Below are 23,704 nucleotides of genomic sequence, written 5' to 3' on the forward strand. Positions count from 1 at the left end.
GTTACACATACACTTAGTAATCTTCTCCGTACCTAGAGGGTTTCAATTCAGGCAAGTTTTGACACAGGTCCCAAGCTAACCTTTGCAAAAACCGTGCTCAAGAAGATAATGAGTTGAAAATGTGGGATGGGTCTAATGGAACACTGTTTCCAGTACTTCTCTGGAAATGTTATGGTGCTGTAAAATACCATTAAGCATTCATGGTGGTGTGCTCAAAGTCACAAATGAAAAGCTTTGCATTTTGTAAGATCACCAATGCGGCAGTGAGTCACTACACAAAAATGGACACTGAGATTTACAGAAAACATTGTGTTTTTCCACCTTCACATTTTTAGGATTTTTACATTCTAGGATTTTTAAAATTGTTTTAAAGACTTGAGTTTGTTGAATTTCATGGGAGTTGTCTTCTTTCATTTGCTTTTGATTGGAATTACAGCAAGAGCTCTCAAAAAACTGCTAACAATCTAATACCAAGTTCCTAATCCATCCTGGAATCATACATTATTGCAAACTGACAATTTTCAGAGTTTGGAATTTCTTGAATGTCAGTATCATCCTGTGGAACTACTAATGTGACTAGGCTTGGCTGTGCAAATTCTTAACCTTTCAGCTGCTTGATCGTTAGTAGCTCAGAATGATTCTGCCAAAACTTGATGATTAACACAAAATTCTCAGAGCATGTGCAGATTTATTATGTTAGAAGATAAACATAAGGATTCTGCCCTTGCTTATCAAATTACACAAAGTGGTTAGCTGCAACAGATGCTGAACATCTGATGAAAAGTGCTGTGTGTACTCACCATGCATCAAAAGCAATGAGTGCTGAAGACAATCAGAACTTTCTAGCAGATACTCAGTACTCAGAAAATCTGTTTCCAGATCTACTATATCTTCAAACCACATCCTCCTAAAAATTCTCTTAATCAGTCTCCAAGTGGAATTTTTTATTAATGATCTTCCCCCTCCCCCAGATAATCCATCTTTTTGCAGTAGACTGAAAACAGACAATTCAGCAAGTCAACATGAACTGAATATTTAGCTTTAAAAGTATGAGGATATTATAGCATTAAAAATAAAATATTTCTTTTTTTATATAAAAAGGAAAGAAACAAAAGGAAAAACACAGACCAAATGTATAGTAGGAAATACCATGTTAAGAGACTGGTTTGGAGGAAATGCAAGAAGGCTAAAAGTTCATTCTGCACATTTCTGAAAGTCATACTGGTCCTTCAGTTATTCCCTCTAGAGGCAGGCCAGTAGTATTATCTGCTGTAGGTCTCTCTTCTTTCTTCATTGAATTCTGATCTAGCAGGCTGACATAAGATTTATGACAAGCTGTATTACCCAAAGGAGGGTAGTGTTGTCTGTAGCAAATATAAGCAAAAATGAGGCCAATGATCCCTCCAGCGAAAGCATCTAGGTAAGAAAAGCAACAAAATCAGATTCATGTTACCATAGAAAGGACAGCCAATAATGAAAACCATAAATAAAAGACACATGATCGACATGGAAGTGTTTGACCCAGAAAACGTGAAATACAAAGTTTCGTAAACCAACTGGAGTCAAACACTACAATCACTTAGGATACATAAAATCAGCATTTTACTTCGGGCCATCTCCAACATTTTGAATACCCAAAGGTGCGTTTTCAGAAGAAAATGACCCTGGGAAACAGAGAGGCTTCCAAGGCCTATCAAACATTTATTCGTCACACCACCCACCCCTTGCTCTCTAGCTGGCCGTGATTTCCAATAGCCACCACCAGATCTTCTTTTGATGAACAATACAGCAGAACTGGTTCGGCTGAGGGAGCACAACACTCTCCACATAACCACCAGCAGTCCAAACTGCTGTATTGACTGCAGTCTGCAGCTTGTATCTGCCTGAGAAACCCCCTGGAATGATGGCAGCTATTGCATGGTCAGTTATGCACTCTACTGTTGACAGCTCTGTGTTCGGGATGGTATTCTCCAGTGGAAATGCACACTTCCTATTCCATACAATCGATTAGACTAGACAAGGAATCAGAATAGAACAGGAAGAGAAGCAATTGTATGAAATAACCTAAACCTTCCTGGGTGCAGAACATCAATATTTGAAAGACATCACAGAATCACGGAATGCTTGAGTTTGGAAGGGATCTCCAGAGCTCATCTAGTCCAACCCCCCTGCTCAAGCAGGGACACCTAGGGCATGAGGCACAGGGTCTTATCCAGGCAAGTTTTGAAGATCTCTGAAGGAGACTCCACAATCTCTCTGGGCAGCCTGTTCCATGACTCTGCCACCCTCACAGTAAAGAAGTTCTTCCTCATATGGAGATGAAACTTCCTGTATTTCAATTTGTACCCATTACCTGCCCGGTGTTCTACCACTGGGCACAACTGAGAAAAATTTGCCTTCATTCTCTTTACATTCTCTCCTCAGGTATTTGCACATGTGGAAAAGATCCCCTCTCTCTGTTTTCTCTTCTCCAGGGTAAACAGGCCCAGCTCACTTAGTCTTGCCTCAAAAGACAGATGCTCCAGTCCCTTAATCATCTTTGTTGCTCTACCTTGGACCCTTTCTAGAAGTTCCACATCCCTCTTGTCCTGGGGAGCCCAAAACAGCACCCAATGCTCCAAGTGCAGCCTCACCAGAGCTGAGCAGAGGGGCAGGATCACCTCCCTTGACCTGCTGGCAATGCTCCTCCTGATGCAGGCCAGGATCCCATTGATCTTCTGGGCCACGAGGGCACATTGCTGCCTCATGGTTAACTCGTTGTCAAACAGAACTCCCAAATCCCTCTCCATGGAGCTGCTTTCCAGCAAGTCAACCCCTAATCTGTACTGGTGTGGGCTATTCCTCCCCAGGTGCAGCACCCTATACTTGCCTTCATGTAAGGTTGCCCTCAATTTTCTGCCTCTGTAAGGCGTAGGAAGAATTGCAGAAATGAGATAGGCATTGACAAAAAGGTGCAACAGGCAAATTTGGCCAAAACTGGTGAGTATAAAGAGTCTAATTCCATTTGCCAGCTTGCTCTCAGATTACATTATTCAATGTCTGTTACAGCTCTTGCATTTTTTCACATAAGGAACATATCCTTAACTGCATCTACAAGGCTGAAACTTACATCAGAAACTCAGTAATAAAGAATGTAGTCCTTGGCAGAGCAACATTACTAGGTATTCTCTATAAAGTGAGCACATTTGTTAAAACTGCAGAGGGGGAGATTCTGAACAGCCTTTTAACAGATAAACCTACTTTTAACAGATATACCTATGGGAACAAAACCTGAGAAGTTTAAGACTGAGATGAATATCTTTAAGAAATGTGATTATATGTCATGGTTGTCTGTCAGGGAAGAGGACTAGGATGAATGACCCCTTCCAATCTTATGCTCTCTTCCTAAAGCACAAAGGAACATAACGAAGCTACATAAATAATATTGATTATAAATTATAATATATATGAATCTTTTCCTGTTGAGCTGCTGTGAGCTGACTCACAACAGTCCTCTCTGCGAGTAGGATGAAAGAGTTTGCAGTTCTCGGTAGACAAATACTGAGCAGCCTTTGCAGTATGAATTCCACTGCGGTTTTCAATGTAGATGCTTTCTGAAAGCCTTTGAGATTACTTATTTCCTGATTGCAGTCACTTGATGGAAGGATGTACTGACAACTCCATACATCTAAAGAGATTTCTGAATTATTGTACAGAAGAACTCCTACCTCTCATGACGGACGTCAGTGACAACATAGGAAGGCAAGTATTCTGAGTAAAGCACCTCAACCAGACAAGAATAGATAGATGAAATGCTGGAATGACTTGCAGAATCATGAAAATTTATTGTGAAAACAGTCAAATAGTTCCTGCTTGCCAGATTTTAAAATCATCTTTCCATGTTAAATTAAGAAGTATTTTAAATAAAGTTAAATGTGGTACTATGATGTGAAAGCAAGGGTTTTTTTTTTCTTTCAAACAAGCTGAATCCAGTTCTCCTTCGAGTTAGTGAGAGATGGACATAAACACTGGATCACTGGAAATAATTTCCATTAACGGAGACACTGGGCAGAGGTGCAGCAATTACCATTCTGTGTGTTCTAGCCTGCCCCATCAGGCCCTGGAAATGTGCCTTGATAAAATGGCAGTTGTGCTTCCAAGAGAAATGCATCATACTAATTCAATATGTTTTGATTCAGGGTAAGAGGCATTTATTAAAATGTCTTTCAGTGCATGTAAACAAAAGCACTTCCCCTTCTTAACTAAAGTAAACTAGATTTATTCCAGGTCCAAGATGTTGCAGCCCTCTGTGGTTTTCCTTCCACAGCTGAGGACAGAGATTATACTATCAATCCCTATACCATTGCTAGTCCCTAAAAAGCCCTAGGCTGGGATGAAAGCTGCATTTAAACTATTTAGAGCAAAATGAATCTGAAGAGCTATCACTTTGCCACTAAACAGTCTGGTACATTGAGTAGCTCTATTGACCTCTCCAGAGCTGTTCTAAAATATCCACTGAAGATATACCCAGCTGGAAGATTATAGTTTATTCTCCCCCTTTTATGTATAAGTGTTTGTGCACAGCAAATACCCAGGAAACCACAACTGCTCTCTCTCAGTTTCACAGTGCAATTGGTGGCAGGCGCACGAACGCTGTAAGATTAAAGATATAGCTCTGAGGGCATGAACAAGTTTAATGCTGCATCCTGTACACCCTCCCTATTTTAATATCCCCTACCAGAAGGACTCCCAGAGAAACCAGTTCTGAAAACACACTATGAATCATGTCAGATCCTTTCCACATCAGATCCTTTTCACTCTGTTCAATACACTTATCTTCAGTATAGTTAATATCTTGACTCAAGGTCTCTTGCTATTCTTTGCCACTGACTTACAGGTCATGCACCCCTATTTATACTTCATCTCAGGCTGTGAAGGTGTAAGCCCTTGGGGATCTCATGATCACTTCTAAATAGCTAGGATATGATGGACAAATCAAAGCCTCCTTCTAGTACAATAGGGTTAGCAGCACCTTAGTGTCAGTAAACTGGAAGGAGCATAAAGAAGAGAAGTAGCAATACACAAATTTTTAGAGAATGTAACCAATAAGAAAAGAATACACAAAACTTGAGGAGATGATATCAGGATATCATACAAAGTTGTGAAGAGAATGGTGCTCAATTGCTCTCCTCCCTTTGGGAAGGACATGCATAACATCAGCTTACCTGTCAGTAAAGACAATTTAGCTTAAATATGAATAAATAATTTCTGATTGTGAATGGAGTTAAATCCTCAGATTTTGTCAGAATATTTTTCACTTTTTTAACTATTTTTTTAAGGAAACACTAGAAAAACCCTAGAGTTCTTTCAGACTCACCTTTAGTTTTTCCCTATAAAATTTCCACTTAGTTATTTAGAAAACTAATATTTTCAGAACTAGAAAATTAGAAAATTTTCAGAAAACTAGAAATATGGAGAACTAGAAATTTAGAAAGAGTCAGTGTTTTCAGGACACATAATATAATGCACTAAAAATTCACTAATATCAATACAAAGGCTTTGAATGCTACATCTTTTAGCCATATCAAAGGGAGCTCATAAAAACCTCATAATATTAATGCCCTGAGCCCACTCTATGGCTTTTGAATGTAAAGTTACTCCATTTCATGTCCCACCTACAGCACATTGTTCATTCCCAACAGCATAGTTAAGATTATCACAAAGCTACCACAAGTAATTTAAAACAATTGGCAGACTCTGCTGAGCAGTAAGGACAAGGCCTGAGTGTCTATGCTGTATTTTACAGCGTGAACCAGTCTTTCCCTTGAGAAGGTAGGTCTTTCAGGCAAAACCTAAGGTCACCTGCAAGACGATGTCTGCCAGCACTGTAACTTAGCTGGGGAAGATGTATCTGTGTTTTCAGCTCCGTCTCCTTAAATTTTAAAGATAAAAATACGAGCAGCTGTAATAGATGCAACCACTACCCCTTGGGTGTAGTTTGCTTCTATCATATATAAAATACACCATATTATCTGCCTCATAGCACATGTTTTACTCCATAAATAATTCATACTCTTAGCAAGACACATAACACATTGCAAACATGCACTCACATTCAGTCGTTCTTCTCTGTTGCACAATCACAGACCTCAGACAAACCTGGCCTTACACATTGTGTGCAAGATTCATAACCTTCCTACTGCCCTGCCTACCAGCTTGACAAGGGAAGCATCTCATGTTCAACAGCCTTGTGCTGGATGTTCTCCCCAACACAGCGTGTCTGTGAGCAAAAGGAGCCCTGTAACAAGACAAGGACTCTACAGGAAACCAGGAGACCGTTTAAAGAACATGTCAAGGCTAATGACTTGTGGTTAACAGCTATGGGAGAACAGGATGCTGTCTGAGCACAAAAAAAAAAGCCAAGTGAGAAAAAGCATGCAACAGGCTGAGCCTTGCTCTGGTATATGGACAGCTTTTGTATAAGAAAAGAAAGTGCTCAGTGGGACAGAGAAACAGCGTACATAGTTGAAACTAGGTAGAGTAACCAAGCCTAGTGTGGAGTGATACGTCTTAGAAAACACGTCAAGTAAACAATATTTAAACAATACGAAGCAGATACTGTTGCATTCTTATTATTAATACCATATAAAGCCAAGATGACCTAGGTAACAGAACCAGAAATAGCAGCTTTGGGTACAGCTGTGGCATAATGTAGGCAAATAAGGAAAAAGTAATTGTGGGCAGGTTTTTTACTCAGGGGAGGACTTGTGTGAAGACAGGGAGGTAAAAAGCAGTGAAAAGGTGGGTCAAGAAATCAGAAAAGTGAAATTAGCTGTTATAGTTATAGTTTTGCATTATAATTCTGCCTAATTTACCTGAGAATGTTCGTGCAATATGAAAGATCCAATGCTTCCACTAGAAGCATCAAGAAGCAACTCAAGAAGAGATTAGGACTAAACATCCTTCAGTCTTAACTATGCCTCACTTCAGAGTATCTCCTATTATGATATATTTAAAGAGATAGGCTCATCCAAAGACACATTTTGTACAACTCAACTACACTTCCAAAGCTGTCCTCATAATTTTATGAACCCAGCAGCAAGGAAAATCTGCTCTAAGATGGTAACGTTTTAAGTCATATGAATTCAATGAAAAAAAGTTAAATAAAGAAATAGAAGGCTAATTTAAAAAGACAAAGAAAAACAGTAAAAAGGTATTTCCATGGCTTACCTTGCCAGTGATGCTTGTAATCGCACATGCGTGACAGGGCGATCATCATGGCACAGTAGAGAGGCAGAATTGCTGCACAGAGCCGCCAGCTCTTCCCCCGGCCGTTTTCAGTGAAGCAGTGCAACTTGCCAGCTAAGTAGAAGGTGGTAAAGCCAAGGCCTGAAAATGCAACTGATAAAGAAAAACACAGCATTACCATGCGTTGTCTCACTGTCCCATTTGATACTATGCATTGCGACAGATTGTGTTTATAATATAAATTAGATACAGATTCCTAGGACTCTTAGCACGATGAACTTAAGCACAACAAATTAACATCTCTTCCACCTTCTAGGGGAGATTTTCTCTTGTGCTTTTTCTGTTTGTTAGATGATCTTCAAATATTAGTTTGATTAGTTTTATTTCCACATTTCCATTTTCCCTCTCAGTGCTTCGCTTTTTTTATTTTTTTTAATCTTCATGAAATGATTTTTATACTGAAACTGGATCACAGTATTTCTAGACGGAAGCACAAAGTGCTTTTTGACCTCATTCTCACAAGACGTACAGCGTCTAGCCTAGAGAGTCTAAAGCAGCATTTAAATCAGATATTGACTCTCCTAAATAAACTATCTGAAATGTTGAGTGTAACTCGCCTATGTTAACATGCTTTTATATTGTGGATATATATTGCCCAGTCCCTAAAGTAGATCTTCAGTTCACACATTCTCTTATTTAGAATTACTAGCAATTCCAATGCAGGCCACCTTGCCGTCTGGAATGAAAAGAAAAGAAAACAACAAACAAAAAACAAAATAGAAAACAAAACGTGCATACCATTCTGAATAGCAACAAGTTTTATCAGAGCGAAAACATGCAAGAGAGAATTACGAGCTTCTTACAAGATGAGGTGCTAAAAAGCAGTACAGTGACCAAAATACATTCCTATATTAATGTTCTTAACTTTATATTTCATTAATGCTGTGGGAATATAAAACACCTCTGATATACAGAAAAACAGACCATGAATACATCAATATTTACATGTTATAGGAAATGCAGGAAAAACTTTTCTTCACACCAAGTGCTTGTTCCTTAAATTCTTTAATCTAAACCTTCAGAATTGAGCTTTCATATTCACAGTTCAAGCACAGTAAAGCTGAACTACAAAACCAGGATTATATATATAACACAGCAGTGAAATAAAAATATATCACATGGCATTTCAATGACACAATTTGACTCTTAATTAACAAAAGTCTTTTTTTTTTTTTTTTAAGATAACATTACCACTTGTTTTTGAGGTAGGCTTTTGGGCTGAGATCTTCCATGTTATTTATGAAATCTTCACATTCACTTATGAAAGATTTTATCATTACTGGAGCATTCTCAGACAATTGACTAGAAAGATGAGCACTTAAAGATTTTCCCTTAATGCAGCACTCTTAATAAGGTAAAATCTCTTCTTGATAAGCGACATTCCAAATTTTTAAATCAAAACAGATCTTCAAGTTGAACTGGAATGACTTATTCTGGATTTCATAAGGCAAAGTTTGCAACTCATGTGAAGTGTTTGCTATATATTCATACTGGAAACTTCTTTTTTTTTTTTTTCTGTCCACGCTAATCTACATTATACACACAGACTATCACAATGGATACTTTAAAGAGGTAAAACAGCATAGAGGGTAACTGTGCTTGGTAACTTAGCTTGGTAACTATGTACATCTTACCTTGGTAAATTGTACATCTATGTACATCTTACCTATCTAAATTTTTAGACTCGTGATTTCTTGCCATGTTGATAGCTATCTATGGAGGTTATTAAAAACTTCATGTTTAATTGTAAATGTCTTCTTTGTGGACTTTTTTTTAAGACTTACCTGCATGCTATTTAAATGGTAAAACAGTTAGAGAAGTAACTGGATAGATTCCATAGATTAACAGAGTTATAAATCACTGGCTCTGGCGTGCTAAAAGCAAAACGGGCATAGAAGTACAGAGTAAGACAATGTACATCATAAGACAAAGTTCGAGATGTATTTGATTCCCAAAAACACGAGCAAGTCAACATTTCAGTTCAGTTCAGTTCAGACTTTGTCTTGTATCCTCAGTTCTGTTTCATCCCACCAAGGCTGCTGTATAAGCCCCAGCACCATCCTGGAAGCAGAAGGCAGAAGCCTACAGATCAAGGACCACTGATTTAACTGTATGGTAGACAAAAGCAGCAGCAGACATAGCTAAATGGGTCTTACAGTAAACCTTAGGTTATTAAAAGAAAGAATTATTTCTCCATAATTTACATTTCCATAATCTGCCACTTTTCCAGGAGAAGGTGCTCATGAAATAATAGAGAGTTCAGCAGGATCTATATTTGCAGGAAGGCAACTTTTGCCTTAGATAGTTGCTGTGTACCTGGAAACTGAAGTTCAGGAAGAAAAGACTGACTCATAAGCACTATTCCAGGGGGATTTACCCCTGATGCATGATGAAAAAGTAATATAATGCTGCTCTAGCTTTTGGCTATGAAACTAATATTCTGCAGAGTGGCTTTACGTTGCAATATTGCAAGATTGATTTCCCTCAGCCTGGATCATACACATCCAAAGCAGAGCTCTTCGCCCCATGGTCACAGTGTGTGCACAACGAGCAGCTGAGAAAAACATGGAATTAACAGCCGAGTGCTCTGGGATGTGGCAGTACACATTACAAACATAACTATATATTCTGAAACAACTCAACTGCTGTGCACTCCATGTAGGCTCCTACTTGGCTTGAAGGCTATACTTCAAAGATGTGATCAGTCAATAACATTCAGAAAATCATTTCACTGCCAGAAAGTCTGGGCCTATAGATAAGATTTACATTCAAGACTTAGTGAATCCATGGAATATATTTGAACAGACTTTAACAGAAATTAATACTCTGATTGTATAAGGAAGGTAAGGAGCAACACGATATACCAACCAACTCCCTTAGGAAACACTAGCACAAACAAATGAGAAAAATGAGTCTGCTTTGGTTTAAAACAGTGCTAGCTAAAGACAGATGCTTATGCAAATTCCAGACAGAAATATTTGATTTTAAATGTTGGAAGAAGAGAAAGGAATGATTCAAACACACACTATAAAGAAACTGACTTTTTTGTTTTTTCAATTGGTGTTGCTGAGCACATGTAAACCTTCCCCTGACAAGCCATATGTTCTGTAAGGACTTGATAAAACACTGTAGGTTTTGTGTACCTATTGAAATACAGAATATGGAATATTTGCATTGCAGGAGCTCTGAAAGTCTTAGCTGAGAGAGGGTGGCCATTATGCTACGTGTTTTGCAAACACACAGATTATTCCACAGTATCCCACAAAGCTTAGACTAAAGATAAAAAAAAGAGACAAGGTGGAGGTGCAGAGGGCTAAAGAAATTTGCCAAAGCAAGGATAAAATCCAGCTTCTGGAAAGCCAGGATCTGTGCCCTACCTTGAGGCTCATGCTGCCCTCATGTTCTTCCTCTGCATTCAGAAAGGTATCACTGAACTGTTCTCTTCAAATAGAGTCCTTACACATTCTTAAGAAATTAATGGAATAGAAGGGAATTTTGGAATTAAAAGGGCAAGTTTGAGTCTTATGGCAACAGTTGCTTTGAGTATTTTAGTAGGAGATGAAAGACTCAAATGAGAGGAAAACAGATTAAGCAAATTTGATTTGGCCCCTTATTGTTTACATCCATTTCCTGTCTCTGCTGGCAGCAAAAATGCTTTGGGGCAACGGGGCTATTTCAGTACCAGCAAAGATGCTGCATTTGCAGATCTTGCATCTCTCTATAGATTTTGAAGGGACTCCTGATTCTGAGATTTGTAGTGCATATGGTGGATAGTTTTGGGTTTCTTCAAAGGAATCACAAAAACTAAAACTGATAATGTTCTCTGCTATAGTTATATGGTTTTATTTCAAACTGTTATCACCAAAAAATGTTTAAAAAAAGAATATGCTCTCTCCAGATAATGTTTTTGGTAACTATATAGTCAGCTGTGAATAGACATTAGTGTGTGATAAATATTAATCCCCTTTGCATTATTTTTATATCTATTTTTATACCTACTCCACCTGTTTCCTTTGAGGTATATGTTAATAAAAAAAAGTCAAAGGTTTCCAATTTATTTTCTTTCGAATATGGCTAGAAACTGTTCAGAGGCCATACTGCAGGTTCTAAGAGCTCATTCAGCTCAGCGGATGCTAGAGGAGAAACAGAGTCTCTCTCCTTATACCAAACGAATTCCCTATTCCCATCTTCGGAATGAGATGCAAATACCAGCTGCACATGGGATGAAGTTCAAGTCACTGCTGTAAGGCGTTCCAGTTCAAAGAACATACTGGGCTGTCCTGGCACCTAATGCTGCTTATTTTGTCTGCTGGATGAGGACTGTTCAAAATCTCAGAGTTTGCAGCCAGAGGGGACCGGTGGATCTTTCAGTCCAGCCTCTACTGTACCACACCAAGTTAAGTTCAAACCCACTTTCTGATGCTAATTAAGCATATTTTTCGGAGGAATAATATGAAGATACTTCGAGAAAGAGAAACCTCTCTGTGCTCTTTATTATTTCAGATATGAGGGCTCATAACACCAACTAGTTAGAAATTCTAACTTAAAAATATGAGTTTGAAACTAAACGACTGCTACCCCAAGGACCACATTCATTTGAAGTTCTGATATGGTAAAACATTTACTATAGGAAGAGAAAGATAAACGATGAGCCCCAATGAGAACTTGGTCTCATGAGAAGGGCTCTCTGACAAACTTCACACAACAGTTTGTTGCTCCTGCTTCACAATAATAATATACCTGAAGAATTGACACAACCACTGTTACAAGCACTTTTTTTTATGGAGACAGAGTGACCTCCCAGTCCCTTTAATAAAAACACACTATAACTGAGCTCCTGGAAGAAGATGTCAAAGACATGAACAATCCAATCCCAACAAATATCCTCCCCTCCGTCTTCTAATTTAGATTGTTTTCTTTTTCTCTCTACTCAATAAACCAGAGACAGGTATTTACTTTGAAATGTATACAGCTCTGCATCATGTAAGTCTCTATATCAAATACCTGGCTCAGGGAGAACGGGAATAATAGAAAAGACTGCAAGCAAGCCTGTCATACTCATGCAGGTTTTTGCTTTGCCATAGAACACCTACCTAAATGCACTTTAAATGATGGTTAAACAGCATCACAGTACAGCTACTGCATTTTAGCCTAACAGTGCAAGAAATAACATATTTATCTTTTATTAGTTGCACAGGAGGGTGATTATCTGATGCTGCAACTGGCTCCCTTTGCTGGCAGAATGAAAGCAAAAAAAAAAAAAAATGCTAAAGGTGCCAAAATGTCTATGATTTGATCAGTATCACCAGCCATACAATTTGTCACTCAAAACTGATGTTTGCAATGAGAAATATTGCTAGTACAATATCATTCTTTCAAAGCCTTTATTTAAGGACGTTTAGTATTTAACACTCAGGACTAATATTTATGGGTCTTCTAGATGCTGCTGGTCATCAGGACTGGAGGCGATGGGTGTTGATAAACAGCTATGAATCCCCAGATGTGTTTCTGAAAAATCTCAAAATGAGAATTTTCTATGGAAAAACAGAGGAATAGTTAAAAAAATAGTGAAAATGTTAGGAGACCGTGATCACCTTCCAAATTTCCATAGGCAAGCTACAAAGATCTACACCTAGGAAGAACTGAGATCCGATATCTAACTATATTTGTTTAATGTTACAGCAATGCCACAAGCAAAGTCCTTCTGAGAAAAAGGAAATTTGCATGCCTCTTGCCCATGGAGTTCTCGTTCAAAGCCCTCATCCTACTGCTGGATCAAAGCGTGCAGAACCTTGCACCAGGGAGCTCTCCTGTGGGCAGTCTGCTAGGGTACCAGGTCCAGTCCTAGCAGATGTGGTTCTTAGTAACCCGTAGACTGTAGGAAGTGAAAGGCAGGGAGAGGGGAGAACAGCAGCAACAAGAACAACAGCAAAATGCAGATCACGAGCTCCTCCAGTCCTCAGTCTTTGCTACTGAGTATTGAGGTAAATGTGTCAAAAAAAGAGGTAGAGTACAAGAGAAACACAAATATTCCTGTATATCCTTGCCATTTGATTTGAAAAATCACAAAAACCCCACAGGAAACTATCTTCCTGCATATCTAAGAAATCTATTCTTTATTTCCCTGGGTTCTTCTTTAAGTGGATGAAATATTTCAGAGAGACATTGCAATACAGCTGTTAATTAAAAGATTTGTCTTGAAAATAGGGAAGTAGCAGCGACCACAGCCAAAAATCTGTAGCTTGTAACTCATCTGTTACTTAAAATGTTCATTCCGAGTTGAAGGAAATATGATTATCCTGCATGAAATTACTAGCTAAAGATAATTAACAGTTCAAATTTAGATAGCCAACTATAATTGCATGTACTGCAGCAATACTTGATATAAATTGTTTCAAGATAGCAAACAATTCTATTGAAATACAACTATTTCTTCACCCGGAAGCACACAGATCATTTTAATTTTTCAAACAAAATGAATGGCTTTTAAAATGCAAAATGATTTACTTTCTACAACTAAATTCAATTACTTATTGAAAAAGGGAGGCAGAACTAGCTGTCCAAAGATATAACATTTTCCAGTCTTCTTTTTTCTAGTTAGTGGCACAGCAAGACATACCAAGCCCTTCGTTCATGCAATGAGACCTTCATCAAGCAAATCCTGCTTGCACAACTTAATCCGCTTCCATATCACCAGAGGAGGCAGCTGCTCAGGGGTAATACAGAGGTAATGCACTATACAAAGACAAACATTATCATTTTCAGTGGAACTGTTAATTGCAGAGAAAAAAAAATAGAGGAAATAAAATATTAAGTGATCAGCTAGTTGAAGGAAAAGGGCTATATATTTTGAAGACTGTGATGATAGCCCCCACCTGTCCAAGATTACACAAATTGATTCAGTGAAAACTCTTAGTTTGACTGCCTGAAATTTGTAACTGTTTTAAAGAGGGGAAGAAGTAACAGCTTTGTCTCTCCCTTCCCAAAATCCAAGCAGAGGACTGTACAGAAAACTAATGTAGGTTCAATCTTGAAAATCCTTGCTGCCAAAATAAGCAGGGTTTAGCCAAGAGGGATAGGTCATGTCTGAACAAATGTAGATATTAGCTTATGAACCAGTCATCTATACTATAATGGATGGGGAAAAATTGGCATTTCCAAGGTGTGATTTATCTCACTATAAAAGAGACATTTAGAACGGGTCAGATGAACTGTGCCTCCTAGCGCTCCCTCGACTATCACGGAGCCCTTCTGTGAATGTTCCAGGTTCACAAGGATGCAGTCAAGATCGATGAAGCCCACTTTCAAGGAAGGAAATAAAGGGACAGAGATGGGTAAGACAGCCTAATAACACAAAAATCTCTGAACACCCTTCACCTGTCCGTATTGTATGCAGTCCCTAGTGTCTGCAGAAGTTCTCTTACACCAAAAGATTCAAATTACACCAATCATTCAAATTTCCTTTTCCTAACTCCGTCAATAAGATCAATTACAGACTGCCTTGAAAAATTATTAAATAAAAAGTGTGTGTGTGGGGACAGAGTAGGGGGAGTAGTCTCCAAAAATACTATGCTATAAGTACAATTTAATCTATGAGTCCAACTTACATTGCCTTCCGGCCTGATAAGAAACTCCAACACAAACATTTTTCCAAAGTTTCTGGTTGATCAAACAGGATGCAGAAATCTCCACCATAGAATTCTAAAAGAAATGACTAAAAGCTCAGACTGAAACAAGCAAAAAGTAAAAGATAAAGAGAAAATTATCAGCAAAATACCAAAAATCAGGTGGATTGCAACAGAGCAGAATTGTTAGTTTTAAAAATATTTTGCATGAATATTTTAATAGGTTTTGTTAGATAAAACACTGACTTCATTATTTGCTCAGTCTTCAGTACAAAGGAAAAAAAGTATCATCTACCTACTTATCTGAAATATCTGGTGCTTTCTATGCAGAACTAGCAGTAATATCAAAATCCCAATGAGGATTTTTGCAGATGCTCTGTACTTTTTCTCTTTTTGGAATAAATAACATGCTTGATTCCCTACACTGATCTCATATCCATTATCTCAAGAGATTTTTAATACTTGTTTTCATCAGATCTAAATCAATGAATTCAGAAATCTTTACAACCAAGATTTCTGCAGTGTGGTAAATTAGTTGGACATCTCTAAAGAAGGGTGCCTAGTATTTACATTTTATGATTCAATTCTGAGGGATTTATTATTTCTTTTACTAAGTGGGCTTAGGGTTATTTACATTACAAAAATATGTTCTTCTGTCAGTCAGCTTCATCCTTCATGCTGCTTAGCATTGAGACATCTGCTGTCATTTAGAGACTGGCCATAACTAGCTCTAGTAGAGGAGCTGAAAAAACACATCTAAACTCATGCAAGTAACCCAAATTAGACCACTCTGTAGATAGTTTATCAACCCCAGGAAAATAGTGTGACCCATTTCACTTCCCAATAGCTCTAGCGTAGGCCAAAGAGCCCAATACACATTCTGGTTTAATGTTATCCAAAGGCAATCTAGGGCATGAGCTGCAAGATCACATGAACCACACAGCACTAAGAGAGTACTATCGTCTTTAACAGTGCACTACTGATTAGAACAAATACTGCCATTGAAAGCCTTACATCCAGTCCAAATGGATTTATAAACTTACCCCATCCCAAGATTAAGCTCATACCCAACCAGAATGTTTCACACCTGATGGAACTGGGGACAAATTCACAAAATATATCTGTTTCTAGTTATCAGAACGGGAGCTCTGGCCAGGTCTAGGATTCTTTATTTTATTCTTCTTAGGGGAGAATGAAGGAATATCCTTCCCGTGTTCAGACTTTGATGTGAAATTAAAATTAGCCCATGCAGAAAGAGCAGAAGATTCTGATGCAATGAAGCAATGAACATGCAAACAACGCACGGTTTGGCTTCAGCTGTTTGTGGGGGGTTGGACTGGATGATTTCTAGAGTTTCCTTCCAACCTCTACCATTCTGTGATTTATCTCCTCATATATGAGGTTCAATTCCTCCTTGTGCTGCCTAAAGCAGTCCACTGCTGAGCTTCACAGGCCTTACTGAACACTCCACATCACAAATATATAACCTGAGAAGAGCTAACAGCAAATCAGCTTCAGTAATACCTCTACACTTGGTTTGTTCTTACAGAAAAATGCTATACAAAAACAGATCAACTATATTTCAGAGTGGGCTGCTGGGACTAAGCCACAATGGCAATTTCACAGAATCTTAGCATTCACCAGTTTGGAATAGAATAGTGTTATGGTGAGGTTTCTTGTTTTATTTATTTTAGAAGAAGATTTTGTTCTATTTCTTTCCTAAAGATGGTCAGAAGCTGATATACCAGCCTCTTCTATCTATAGGCCTAAGCTGAGAGTCATCCAATTTCAAACCAGTCTGGGGCTTTCTGACTCCCTGTATCCTCAGACAGATAAGCTGTGAGCAATGGCTATGACAAATAGCATCCCTGCACCGATATATATTTCCATACAGAAAATAGGTGGTTATTTACCTGCCTAATTTACCATAATAATATGCATCATAACCATTTAATAAATTGGTATCTAGATGACTTAATATACTGAAATTTTAGTAGTTTGTGAAAATTATCTCTTGTTCTCTTCCTAGAAAAAGATGAGAGCAGAAACTTCTGGATAGAAGAACCGCGGCCTGAGCACTGTTTATTGCCGTTTGTGAACATGGGACGCTCTGCAGGGATGAGGGTGATGACGAGCACGGTCAGCCTTCCTCCTGTCACCAGTATTCAATGACAACTGTCAAATACAATGACGGGAATATTCACTTCTCCCTAAAGTCACACTTCTGGGAAGCACGTCAGAATTGAAGCAAAAGGTATGCACATTGCTTATATTTACAGCACATGGGAGTCGATTTCCTCGCATAGGAAAAGATGGAAATGCAGGGAGAAAAAGGCAGCTGGGATTCCTCTCCTTACTCTCACTTGCAAATAGCGCTGGTGGATCTCTACAGGAGAATTTTTCTCACATAACCTTAAGCTCATACAAGACAGGAGCAATTACTGCTGTCATTTGTAACATAATCTGGCTAGTTAAAAGTAGGAAATTACTGTTCAGGACTGGCCTAAAGATGTAACTACATTTGTTATTGCAGTAGAAAAGGGTAACGTACTAGTTTTTCCTATTGTTGTTTTTGGTTCCTTTCTCCGTTCCTTTCTCCGAGACACTGCTGTTTCTTGCCACAAATGATCACAGATATCCTCGTGCATATCCTATGGCTCCCATTAATCCTTTTTGCTGATGATTTCTTAGATGCGGCAGTGATTATTAAAACATAGGAATTCTTCAGCTAACTCAGTTTTAGCAATGATTTCGGTCCTCTTTAGCAATGATTTCCTCCTCAAAATAGACATTAACCTCAATTTATGATGAATTTGCATCTACAAAGGCTCATACGGAAAAGTGAGGCTGTGAGAAATTCACTCCTCACGCTGCTAGAACCTGAAACAATAATCTTTAAAAATCTGGCCACAGCAAACTTGGGCCATTGGTAGTGACATATGACTTTGTGGGGGATTCTTGTATGAAAAGTGCACATTCTCAAAATATACACTGAAAGCAAATGTTTCTTTTAAGTAAAGCATAAGCTTCCTATATAAAGGGTGTCAACCAGGATCCAAAAAGAAGTATTTACATGTGGCTTGCCATCTTGTCTGAGAAAACTGTAAGGCAAATGTATGCTATATCTTGAAAGAGAGATAAAATCATTTTCTTTTCCCATTTCAAAAGGGTCATTATTTTTTCAAACATATTAAAAGAGGGCTTAATTCACCAAGGGAGAAAGTAATTGAGAAACAAATGACATAGCCATTGTTCTTGCCCTTACAACCAAATAGATGTTTACCTGCTTCATCTCAGTTTTCTGATGAAATTCACTGTTTTTTTGACTGTGTTCAACAGTAAGTGCCACAACTCTTTTTCAACCAATGCAATGCAAAGAGAAGACCAGAAAAAGAGCACACCTATAACAGAGTGATAACAATCATGCTGGAAGTGCAATTGTCAAATCAAATGGAAATATTTGTAAATAAACATTTTCTTAAAACTTTAATTTTTCCTTGAAAAAAGAGCCTCTGGAATCTATGAAGATTTCTACTATAAAAAAAAAAGCTAGAAGTCACCTTTTTAAACTACCTTATGTTAAGATCCCTGCCACAAAAATAATATTGCAGAAATACTTTACAGGAAAAATGCATAAGATCATTTCACTTGCATTACTGCTCGTACAGCACTTTTTATATGGAAAGTACTATTTTTTAATCAAATTTATTAACATAAATCTATCCAGCTCTAACATGGAATTGCAAGTTTAATTATGTCTTCAGCAACTCTATTATTCAGCTGATTTTTATCAGGTTTGTCTTGAGGTTACAAAGTTTTATGAAATCCACTTGCATCTTTCTATTTGAGATTGGTGCTCAGCAGAAGGCACACAAAGGACATGCACAGTCCTGTGTCTGGTGAAGAACAGCCCCATGCACCCTGGGGTTGACCAGCTGGAAAGCAGCTTTGCAGAAAAGGCTCTTGCTATGGTGGACAGCAAGTTGAGGATGAGCCAGGAATGAGTCCTTGCAGCAAAGGAGGAGAGCAGCAACCTGGGCTGCATTAGATGAAGGTTGCCAGCAGGTCAGGAGAGATGATCCTGGTGAGGTCAGCTCTAAAGTGCTGGGTTCAGTGGTGGACGCCCCAGTACAAGAGGCAAGAACACCCTGGAGCAAGTCCAATGAAGGGTCATAAAGAGCTGGGATTGTCCAGCATCAAGAAAAGAAGGCTTAGGGGAGTCACTGATATAAATACCTGATGGGAGGCAGAAGGAAAGACAACACAAGGCTCTTCTCAGTGCTATCCAGTGAAAGCATAAGAGGCAACACCTCTAAGTAAAATATTGCAAATTCTATTCGAACATAACGAAGACTAAACATTTTACTGCAAAGTCCATCAGCTACAGGATAAGGTTGCCCAGAAAAGCTGTGGAACCTCCACTCTCAAAAAGATATCCAAAACCCAACAGGACATGATCCGCAGCAAGCTGCTGTAGCTCATCCTGTTCTAGGCAGGGCGGCTGGACCAGGCAGTCTCCAGAGGCCCCTTCCAAATTTAGTGATTCTGTAAATCTGTGACTCAAAGTATAAGCTGGTACAAACCAGATTAGCAAACCACTATTCACAACATTACCAATTTCAAGCTGCATGTGTGGAAATTCATGACAATTATGGGCTTGATCTGCCACTGACTACTGACATTAAATTAAAAAGTACAAGCTCCAAGGAGCTCAAAATTACCTCTCACCAAAGGGTTCCTTTTTTATTTGGCACAAAGGCATCAAAGTAGCTTCCTGCAACTTCCTGAAATCTATGAGAGCAATCTCTAAACTGAAAAATAAAGCTTAAACAGCAAATATTGCAGACCAATTCATAAATAAAACATTCAGAGACAGTCACTAAGTAAACCTGAGCTCTTCTTATTATTTCATAATAATAATGTCGCCCCAATACAAGGGAGACCTGGAGCTACAGGAGTTAGTCCAGCAAAGAGCTGCCAAGATGATTAAAGGAATAGAGCATTTCTTATACAAGGAAAGGCTGAGCACGCTGGGATTGTTCAGTCTGGAGAAGAGAAACTTGGGGTGGATCTGATCAATGCATATAAATATCTGAAGGGAGGATATCAAGAGGATAGGGCCAAACTCTTTTCAGTGTTGGCTGTGCTATCTTAGGAGCAGAAAGGAACTCATGAAATCCCAAATTGTGCCCAATTTACTTGTCTGCCACCTGCTCCTCCAAATAAGGTATTTCTGAATCACCTGTTACCCGATTACCTCATGCAGACAGAGAGTGAGGATTTTCTAGGTGCTTCCTATATTGCTTGAGCTGGGTACAGAGCTACCATCTACTTCTGCATGTGCCCAGGCAAAGTACCCCTGGAGTGTCCCAGCTGAATGTGAAAGTTTAACAACTGTTCAGAAGAAAGGATCCCATCCTAAGCCACAGCCAGAACTAACTGACACCAGTGAGTAAGAGAAGAGGAAATGAAAGAATGATCCTCTACCAGCATATTGTGATAGCTTCTAGCAGCATGGGGACTTCTTGAACCAGATCGTTATGATGAATAATGTGATGCAGTATGACATCTGTATACTATTTTTAGCATGTTCCACCTCCAAACATACAGCTTCCCATGAAGAAAAACTTAATGATTATCATTGTATTTTTGTATTGTATTTTATACCTTAAAAATAAGAATAGCTGAACTATCTTTGCGACTTGAGCAGTGGTTCAGTAGATTTGGTGATTCAAAACAATAAAAACTAGATCTTATCAAAACTATTCTAAGTCAGACATATCATATGATATGTTCTGACATATTTTATTGGAATATAAATATGTACAGTATGGATGAAATTTGCATGCAGAGGTCTCCGTTATTAGGAACCATTTAATCCGTGGGAACCATGGTGTTTTCTTTAGTCTTGAATAGTTCTTCACTCTACTGACAGTCCTGCTGTGGCTGTCAGTGGAGACAGCTGGTTCCCAAGATAAAGAAAAGTCTTGGGCTCGCAACTTTACTTCCAGGAGAAAATTTTTGGCAGTTGATGGCCTAACACAGAAGCACAGACCCCTCCAGCAAAAATCAGGCTCATGACCTAACCAAAAAAAAGAGCCCTTCTGAAACACAGATTACTAAAACTTTGGACAAGGAGTTCTTGCATTTGAATAAACTTACAGGAAGAATGGATACTCGGAAAGCTTTTTCTGCCTTCAGACACCAGATCTGGATCACCTGTGCAGTGCATTTCAGAGTTCATTACTCCATCTGGAAAGCAGCGGTAAAAGAAATCGGGACGCGGTCTACAAAAAACACCATGGATATTAAAAACACAAAAGCTGTATTAACAAATAAATCTCAAAGTGATTACTATATTTATTACCTATTACAAAGAGATTTCATTTCCTCCTGCTTGCACAACACACCAGTAAATATAATGCTTCGCTTGCCTTGCATAATCAATTCAAGGGAGACTTTTTTTGTGGGCTGGATCTCTAGGGGAAACTTCCCATGCAGCACTAGTGGAAGCTGGAGCCAGACTCTCCTCATGGTGTGTTTAATTCCAAGGAATACACAGGAGCTCAGTCGTGATAATGAATCTGCAGGGCTACTCTTGCACAGCACTTCCAGTGATGGAGCCAATTAGCACGATTGCCCCCCGACATTGCACAGATATTGCTGATAAACCCAGCTGAAAATAAACCCACACTTACACTAAGAGATTTGTTTCAAAAAGCCTACTAAACTGTTGTCCCAGTCTTGAAGCTGATTCTTGAACTGCATTGAACAAACCTCTTAGCTACTTTTAATCCTGTTTTGATTTCAATGCAAACCCGTAGGTCTGAATGGGGTCACACCAGTTGCTTTGGGCTGCAGGAAGAATGAGTTCATGTCTGCATGCGAAAGATGATGCAAACATCCTTAATTATACTTCAAAAGCACTTAAAAATACAATTGCGAAGTAATACAACTGTCAGGAAAGGCAACACAATACTGTGGCAGACACCACCCAAAAACAAGCAAAAATTGCTGCAGAGCACGTGAACCCAAAGAACAAATGTGTGTGTGACCCAGCTAAATGGTGTATGGATTCAAGTCACTTATATCCTTCTCAACTGAAACTATAGCTATTCAAAATTTGGATAAAAAGAACCCCCCAAATTACTAAAATAGTTATTTTTCCAGAAAACTGTTTGCTAGCGTTTTGTTGGACCCTTTGTTCAACTTTATTCTTCCATTAAAATGCTCTAGCTAGCAGCACCCTCAATGCTTAGCTCTGAGGTTTTTGCTGTCACAGACCTTGATGTCACCTGGAAATACCACATTTGGTAATATACTTTACAAAAGGCAGACACTTTGTCAAATAAAGACCGAATTGATTTCTCTTTAATCACGCTAGTGGCAATTGGCATGGAAACCCTCACACTCCGTGATGATTCTCGCTGGTGCTGCTGATGAAAGGGGCCAGTTTCAATTCACACCTTTCCTTTCAAACTCCTCTTGTTTGCCTGGGCTGCCAACCAACCAGTCAAACAAATAACAAAACACCAGGGCACAGATTCCTGCTGCAATCAGATGTCACATCATAAAGTTGTGCAACATCTGAAGCAGAGAGACGGCCTCATTACAGAGGTCTCTGCTAACCCCATGTGTTTTGGAACAGTGTTTTTTAATTTTTATTAAAAAGCACTGTAATTGTCAACTCTGTCATCTACATTTCTGTAACAGTTAACAAGACTTACCTTCCCACTATTAGTTTAATAGTATTTGTGCAGACTCCATTCAGAGCTAGAGCCAGGGAAACAGCTACAAAACAGAATGAACAAAGAGAACAATAATAACCAAATTACCAAGTTCTAAATTGTAGCATTACAGCAGTTGAGTTGCAGACTGAAACTTTTACTGAACGGAAAATGATCCTTCAGTACAACAAAAGATCTTTGCAGCCCACTGTTTTTTTATTACCCTCGCTAAGGGCAAACCCCAAAGCAGCATAACAACCATGCAACTGATTTTGTTCTGCTTTTACTCTTCAGAAATCTTATTTCCTAACACAAAATGGGCTTTTTTATCATGTCATTTACAGAGACATAAATAATACAAAGGCAGAAAGCATTACTGAATCAAGTTCTGTGTTTATCAGCTTTGCAATTTACTACATAAAAGTCTTACAGTCTTTGGGTCAAGAATTCCTGTATAGACATATGTAACACACACACGGGTATATATGTACACACTCAGTTAAACCATCCATTTTCAATCAGAACTGCTCTGCAGCTAAAATTTGAATTAGATTTTTAAATCTACTTTAAAATGGACATACATGTTTTGACTAAAAATCTTGACATTTTCCCCTACTGCCTCTCAAAGGTGTTGACCGACCTTCAGAATAACATTGGAGAAATAAACAAAAACTGCCATGCTGGGTAAGACTGTATCGCTCTTATAATTTAGACACCAAGTCCTTAGGCTTCCCAAAGGACTTCACCTGTGACTGTGAAGATTTCTGCCTTGATTTCAATGGAATTCAGATCCATAAATTGTTTTTATACTGAAATTGATTTAATGTTGCAGTCCAGGTTGCAGTTCCCTAAAACAATGCAAGAACTCCTACATTTTATTTCTTAACCAAAAAAAGAAAAAAAAATCAGGCAAATCTCTGATTTCTAGGAGAACAGTTTCAGTATGATATGTTTGGATTATGACAGCTACACTGTTTATTTTCTCGTTGGACTGCTGCCCCAAATGCTGTGTTTCGGGCGCGCTCATCCTGTCTCCATAAAATTTTTGCCTGAGGATATTATAGA

At 38.6% G+C, this 23,704-nt stretch overlaps 1 protein-coding gene across 1 annotated transcript in view; it reads right to left on the reverse strand.

The window, feature by feature from the left end:
• Positions 1-512: 512 nt before the first annotated feature.
• Positions 513-23,704, reverse strand: part of PLPP4 (phospholipid phosphatase 4) — a 45,740-nt gene continuing 22,548 nt past the window's right edge. The window contains exons 4-7 of the mRNA XM_088520083.1: positions 22,640-22,703; positions 21,075-21,199; positions 7,210-7,380; positions 513-1,416 (exon numbers count right to left, since the gene is read on the reverse strand). Of these exons, the coding sequence (XP_088376209.1) occupies positions 1,217-1,416; positions 7,210-7,380; positions 21,075-21,199; positions 22,640-22,703 (560 nt within the window). The 3' untranslated portion in view covers positions 513-1,216. The remainder of the gene's footprint in view (positions 1,417-7,209; positions 7,381-21,074; positions 21,200-22,639; positions 22,704-23,704) is intronic.

This window comes from Tinamus guttatus, unplaced genomic scaffold (genome assembly GCF_059628265.1).
Source record: "Tinamus guttatus ecotype Peru unplaced genomic scaffold, ASM5962826v1 Tinamus_guttatus_pri_ptg000079l, whole genome shotgun sequence".
NCBI classification, from domain to species: Eukaryota; Metazoa; Chordata; class Aves; order Tinamiformes; family Tinamidae; genus Tinamus; species Tinamus guttatus.